General features: G+C 38.8%; 1 protein-coding gene across 1 annotated transcript in view; it reads right to left on the bottom strand.

Annotated features, from left to right (window-relative positions):
* LOC107700241 (gap junction delta-2 protein-like) overlaps positions 1-3,735 on the bottom strand; it is a 12,795-nt gene extending 9,060 nt beyond the window's left edge. Inside the window, exon 1 of the mRNA XM_016501830.1 lies at positions 2,772-3,735. Within this exon, the coding sequence (XP_016357316.1) occupies positions 2,772-2,842 (71 nt within the window). The 5' untranslated portion in view covers positions 2,843-3,735. The remainder of the gene's footprint in view (positions 1-2,771) is intronic.
* Between the last annotated feature and the right edge of the window lie 3,498 nt (positions 3,736-7,233).

The following is a 7,233-nucleotide window of genomic DNA, read 5'->3' as shown; positions in this document are numbered from 1 at the left end:
GTTATCTGTGTGTGTGTGTGTGTGTGTGTGTGTGTGTGTGTGTGTGTGTGTGTGTGTATTCGTAAAATAAAATTAAATAAATAAATTATATTGCATTTGTACAAATACTGAAAGTTTTTTTAATGAGGTTAGTAATACATTTCTAAGTAATTATTATAGTTGCTAATAATTAAGGTTGGATACTTCTTAATTGTAAAACTGAAACAAGAATTTTTTGTAAATCTGCTTTGAAATAATATCATTTAGAAAATGTGCTATACATATACTTGCATTGAATTGAATATGGGGCTTGTTTTTTTCACTCCCCTCTCTAGTGCTGCAATAAAGATTGAGTGATATATGAGCACATTACTCTCTCTGCTTCCATCTCACAGGTGCCGCTTAATCATCTGCGTTTGCACAGGAGGTGTGTGCATGTGCGTGTGTGGCAAGAGATTATGAAAGATAGAAAGAGAGTGATGATTCTTTCTATATTTAATCTGTGAAAGAATATTAGTAGATTTTAATGTGACTATAGCCGCAAAACATAGGGACGTGTTATAGTAATGAAATAATAGTATTATAGTAATGTGTGTGTGTGTGTGTGTGTGTGTGTGTGTTTGTTCTGCTGACCCATATGTTGTCTAGACCAAACAGTAAATGGAGAATGGTATAGATTACACTTTTGTGACCACTCAAAACAATGGCGGAAAGAAAATATTGACTAGTTGAAACTACAACAGATCAGCTTACAACTGCAAGCGTGCACATACAGCCACACATACAAGTGTTTGCGTGTGCTTTTGTTAGGATCAGTTTGGTAAAGAAAGATCAAACTGCTCTGAACCATTTAGACTCTCTCCCAGCGAGAAAAAGAACAGAGAGTGTGAGTGTGTGTGACAATACTCATAAAGCCTAAGACTGAAAGTGGCTGAGCTGCAGTGTGTGTTTGTCTCTACGTGTGTTCTGAGGGAGGGGGGATTGCAGCAGCTGATGAATGATAGTAGAGGCTTTATTCATCTGTTCATTCATTTATTCATTCTGTCGCTATGATTCCGGCCTCAAGTGCTTGATCAGACCTCAAAGGAACAGAGAGAAGAATAGTCTGATTACCTCACATGCTCACACATACATTAGCAGACACGTGTTTTCAACAACACAACACTGCCATGCAAATTCCAAAACAGCTCCACCTTTTGAAAAACAAGTTGTGTGTCTTTGCATCAATCTGTATGTGTGCATGTGGGTCTGGTTTTGTCTACATTGTGTAGATCAAATGTCCCTACATGTATAGCACAAACTATTTAAAATAGAGTCAATTGTCTCGACGAGGAAACGACTTAATAAACCCACAAAATAATGTATGTATGAAAATGTTAACATGCAGAAAGGTGTCCATAAGGGTTAGGTTTAAGGTTAGAGGAAAGAAAATATCATTAGCTCAGTGTGAAAACAACAGAAGTCAATAAAATGCTCCAACCATAATAGAATAACAAATGTGTGTGTGCATTTCCCTCATATATAGTGTTACATAATGTATGAAACAGTTAGCTAACCTCAGACAAACCCACATTAAGGATTCATTAAACAATGGCAAGTCAGCTTTCCATTTAGTGTCAGATGTTTTATGATCGATTGATGTTAAGTGATTGACTGCTGGTTTAAGCAGTGCTGGACTAATGGAAGTTTATTACATCACCTAAGGTGAAATCAGTATTCCTTTACATGCTGAAGATTCATTAGATAAAAAAACACTTGAAGACATCTATTGAGAGGCATGTTTGACAAAATACTAAATAAGAAAACAATTTGACTCAAGCTAAAGATGCCTGATTAATTGTCATTGTATGAGGAAAGTGTTGTGATTGACTAGATTGCATGAACATGTTTTTCTCAGAACCATCGCATAGAATGCAATTTTTAGTATGTGTGCGTAGAAACAAAATACATACACTTAAGTGTCCTGCACACACTCCCTTACATGCCCTCTGTGCCACAACCCACATAACCTCTCACAGACAAGAGAAGGACGTACCCTTGATGTGGGGCTACCTGCAGTTAAGGTTAATGAGCACAGCAGAGAGTAGTGCTTACTCAAGTCTAACACACACACACACACACACAAATGTGCACACTTTAAGCTCCCAATCTCAGTTATATGGTAATGGGACTGTAATATTCTTCCCTGATTTGTCAATATGCTTTATATCAACTGTTCATTTTTAGAAGCCATCTCTTTATTAATAGTAAATCTCAGGGTCTGATTCTTTAAAGCTCATAATGCAGCCTATTGATTCCTGACAATTTATTTTGCATTAAAGAGAGAGACAGTTCTAAAATGACCAAGAACATATTTGTATTTATTTCTGTACAAAAATGATTTTTAAATGTTTCTGAAAGAAGTCTCTTATGCTCACCAAGGCTGGATGTAATTGATCAAAAATACAGTAAAACAGTAATATTGTGAAATATTATTAAATTCAAAATAACCATTTTATATTTTAATATATTTTAAATGTAATTGCAATTGCATCCATGCTGAATAAAAGATAGATGATAGATGGATAGATAGATAGATATAGATAGATAGATCTATTCTTCATACATTACATAGGTTAATTTATGCAATGTGTTTACATGTAAAAATGTATTAGCACATGTAGAAATTAACATTCAGCTAGACTGACCTAATGCATTTACTAATGTGATCAAATTGAAACTTCATATATAAAGTTTTATCAGTGTACAGTCCATGAGGTGTGTGGGTGTGTGTGTTGCACTACAGCTCTTACCTGCCAATCATAGTAGAGTGCTGCTGCACCGCAGCCTCCAGCAATCTCTCCAGTATAGTCCACTCGCCCATGATGCCGCGCTTATAGCTCTCACTCCTCCTCTGACCTTCAGCCTCAGCTGTCACAACCTTTGCCCTCGGCAACTCTTCCAGTGTCCCTCAGTTGACCTTTGATGGGATTCTTGGGGCTCCTCTTGAAGCCGCAGCTGTGTGCGTCTGAGCGTGCGTGTGTGTCAGGGTAGCGCTCTAGTGTGGAGATGAGCTAGTGTAGCATCTGCAGCAGAAAATCTGATGATGCTGAGGCTGAGAGACTTCAACCATACTGCATCTCTCAGTCTCTCACACACGCACACACACTGGCCACCTTCACTGTGTTATCTCTCTCTCAGGGTGTAGAACGCTCTACCTGCTCTTGCATCGTTCCCTGTGTTACAAATACACACTCTCTACACCTATCTGACCTTTTCTACCCTTTCCTCCACATGCACACTCAATTCAAACTCACACACACTCACTCACTTGACGGTCACTGCGGGCTCTCTTTTCCCATTAGTTGAGCCGAACGCTAAAGGAGCACACATGCAAGAGCACACGGATGATGAAGCGGGTCTCTGAATCTCATAGCAACGCCTGAGCACACCCTCGCACACACACACACAGACACATACACACACTATCGGCTGTGCTCCAGTTTGTGGCAGCAGCAGCAGCAGCAGCAGACGAGGATCGTCAAGGTTACGTCCGGTTGACTGATGAGCCCGTGGTCATGTCTGCGGCAAAGGTCTCAGTCTTCTTCAAACCTCATCCTCTCTTTTCTCTCTCTCTTGCTCTCTCTTTCCACACCTTCCCTGTTCTTTTCGTCTTTGTGCTGCACTGCTGTTGCTGCTGATGATACCTTTCCCTCCGCTCCTCCTACTCTTCTCTCTCTCTTTCCCTCTGTCGCATGCTGTAAGCATGCCACCCTCCCTCCCTTCCTCCCTCCCTCCATCCTAGACCTGCTCTCCTCTCCCCTCCCCTCTTCTTTCTCTCGTTCTCCTCTGCTCTGCTGACTCTGTTTCACTTGTGCTGCTGTTCAGAATATGCCTGCTGCAGGAACCAAACAGGTTCTAATCTTGTGCACTTATCTCACCATCTTTTCTCCCCCCGAATTTTTCTTTTTACTCTAGTGTCAAGAGGGTTATTGGGAAAGGGTAATTCTGCACTGCCTAACTCATCTCTCGCTTCCTCTCAATGTAGTCAGCTTACTATCACACCAATTCTTCTCTTCTGTTCCGAATCCTTTTTCTCCCCATCATCTCTATCCAATCCTCAGTGTGTGCCACATACCTCTTTGGAATATATGCTAAAAATGTGTAAGCGATAATGTATAGCCATTACTGCAGAAATGGTTTGTAAATTTGATAAATATTATATAAAATATAATATTTTATAACCTTTACCAGTCATGTCATGTCATCCTAAAGCTTCCACTTAGAAACAAATATAGTAGGCTACATTACAATATACTAGGGATGGTAAGATTCAATGATTCACATCGGTGCATCGGCATAAAAGTTAACGATGCGATGCATCGATTTTAAAAAAGTGTGCATCGGATAAAAGTTGCCATTTGTATCGCAATGCATCGTTTTTAACATATTTGCATTGGTAAAGAAACTATTTATTTATATATAATTAGTAGTAGTTCTGTCATGACAACTCTCAGAGGGTTTAGCATGGTAATGTACATGGCAATATTAATGTGTTTGGTTTTGGCGGAAGAGATCTACTACGCTGCTGCTGTTGCTGCTGCTGCTGCTGCTGCGGCAGAGCAAGTACCGACTTGCTACTGCCAATACATCCACAACATGCTGCTGTGAGCATGTAAGAAATACTGCTGCTGCACATATAACATACATGAAATAACCCCCATATAGCATACATGTAGCAGATCTATACAGGTGGAGCTGGGGAAGGTGGAGAGTTTCTTAAGCGCACTGCAACTGCTACAGCAATCACTAGCCAAGTATTTAAATGTTGAGCAGCAAGCTCATTGGCTGCTGATACAAAAGGAACCAATCAGCTGCCATCTAGAGTTTCAGGCCAGAACTTTGGATATGCACTAGACTTTTATTATTTAGAAAGTGAACAAAAATTCACTTTTATATTTTATATAGATTGATTTATCTTCTCTAAACTGTTTCTCAAGCACATTCTCTCATTGCTGCTATGTGAATATGACATATCACAACACTACGGAGACCGAGGAGTGTCCTGAGAGTCATATAGAAGATTAACATGGTAGAGGTAGAGCTGCATCTTCCACCAAATGACAAATCCAATGTTTGGAAGCACTTTGGATTTTATAAGAGAGATGGAAATTTTGATAAAACTAATGTAATTTATAAAATAAAGAAAATATAAATAACAAAATAAAAGTGAACTATTTATACCATATTGAATTGCATAGCATCATATTTTTCCATTGTATTATACTGCATTGAATCGCATTGATTTGAATAAACTCAAAATCATATCGCACTGCATCGTAATTGGGGTGAATCATATCACATTGCACCAGTAGCTGCTTCATATGTATATTTAATATATCGTATCGTTGGCTATGCATCAAGATGTGTTATCACATTGGCCTCAGTTATGGAGATGCACATCCCTACAATATACAAAAAAACAACAACTGGATGACCAACAAGATGAACACTGCAACAATATTACAGCAATATTAACAAAAGGTCCTCTAAGGTGATTTTCACTACATTCAAAAATAGAGATGAAAAATGGTTCCAGTTACGTTTGTATGACAAAAACTGATACAGGGGATGTAAAAGTGGTGACTTTTTCAGTTACCCAGAAGAACAGTTCATATATACAGCATTGCTAGGGAGAGTGCTGAATATTAGTAAATATCTGACAAACATACCTTATGTTGTTTCAAACCTGTGTGACTGTGTTATGTTGTTTCAAACCTGTGCGAAACATAAAAGAATATATTTTGAAGAACGTTGGTAACCAAATTGTTTTGGTGTCATAGGTTACCATTGTATGGACAGAAAAAAAAACACAAATATCAAATATCTTCTTATATGCTCCACTGAGGAAAGAAAGTGATAAAAATTTGGGGATGATATGTGGGTGAGTAAGTAATGACAGAATTTATATTTTTGGGTGAAATATTTCGTGAAAATTAAAACTGCAGGTAATCACTTTTGTACAGTGTAAAGTCATAGCAACTATGGGTTACACTTTATTTCGACAGTCCACTTTACACATTCTACTAACTATAAGTAACTTTGTAACTACATGTCAACTACATGTCAACTAATTCTCATTCATTTGCAACTACATGTCTACTAACTCTCAGAGTAGACTGTTAGGGTAGGTTTAGGGTTAGTAGAATAAGTTGACAAAGAAAGTGTTAGAAGATATTAAGCAGACAGTCTACTAATACTCTACTAACTGCTAGTTGACATGTAGTTGCAAAGTTACTTGCTGTTAATAGAATGTCTAAAGTGGACTATCGAAATAAAGTGTTACCCAACTATGTTATGTTATTTAGGAGAAACAACTTTTTCTAAATAAAACTATTATCCAATTTCTAGAGCTTGCAACCACATATTTAAAAGGTTGGCCTGTCATGCACTTCAGTTAATTTTCCTATATCTCCCTTCTCTCTCTCTCTCTTTCCTCATTTCTCTCACTGTCCATCACTGCGGCCACATGCTGCATTTATTTGATTAATATTTTGGGTTGATTCCCTCCTCCCTTCCCTCCTCCCTTCCCTCCTCTTGCCCGTTCCCTCGTTCCACCTCCACCATGTGACTCAGAGACTAGGGCTGTGAAGATGTGGAAAAGGGAAAGAAAATGATTTAAAAAACATTTAAAGGCTTGATGTCCAATCATTTTGATAGAGCACCTACTTGAACTGTAATTTACATTAATGTGTATTTGTACGGCTCTCTGTAACTGCTGTGTGATGACTGATACAGCTCAACTGTGTGCAGACATGAGTATGTGTGTGTGTGTGTGTGTGTGTGTGTGTGTGTGTGTCAGTGTCATGGTAACATTGTGTATAATTACATTAGTCTTGTACTGCACAGAGAGAGGAGAAGAGTTCACTATCCACATAGACAAGCAGTCATTAACCTTTCTCGCACCCTCACTGCCTGAGTGACTCTGAAATGAAATAGTTAATCACAGAGCAACAATGTCATTATCAGGGGGGAATTATGGGTAAGGACACGCTGACTTTGGCTATGTCAGGTGTTTTTACTCTCATAATGCACACACGCATGAACACTCAAGATGTTAACGGTGAGGAGGTGGAGGAGGGAGGGTTTTCTTCATGGTCAGCTGTCAGGGCTGCTGTTTCAGGGAATGCACAGTTTCAGAAATTATGGGCTGTCAGGTTTTGGGTGGCTGTGAAGCTTGAAGGCAAGAGGCACAGGTGTGTCATCTGTGACCTA

Source organism: Sinocyclocheilus anshuiensis, unplaced genomic scaffold, assembly GCF_001515605.1.
Source record: "Sinocyclocheilus anshuiensis isolate Anshui unplaced genomic scaffold, SAMN03320099.WGS_v1.1 scaffold1236, whole genome shotgun sequence".
Taxonomy (NCBI): Eukaryota; Metazoa; Chordata; class Actinopteri; order Cypriniformes; family Cyprinidae; genus Sinocyclocheilus; species Sinocyclocheilus anshuiensis.
The sequence above is the reverse complement of the archived record's forward strand: the minus strand, read 5'-3'. Positions and strand labels throughout refer to the sequence as shown.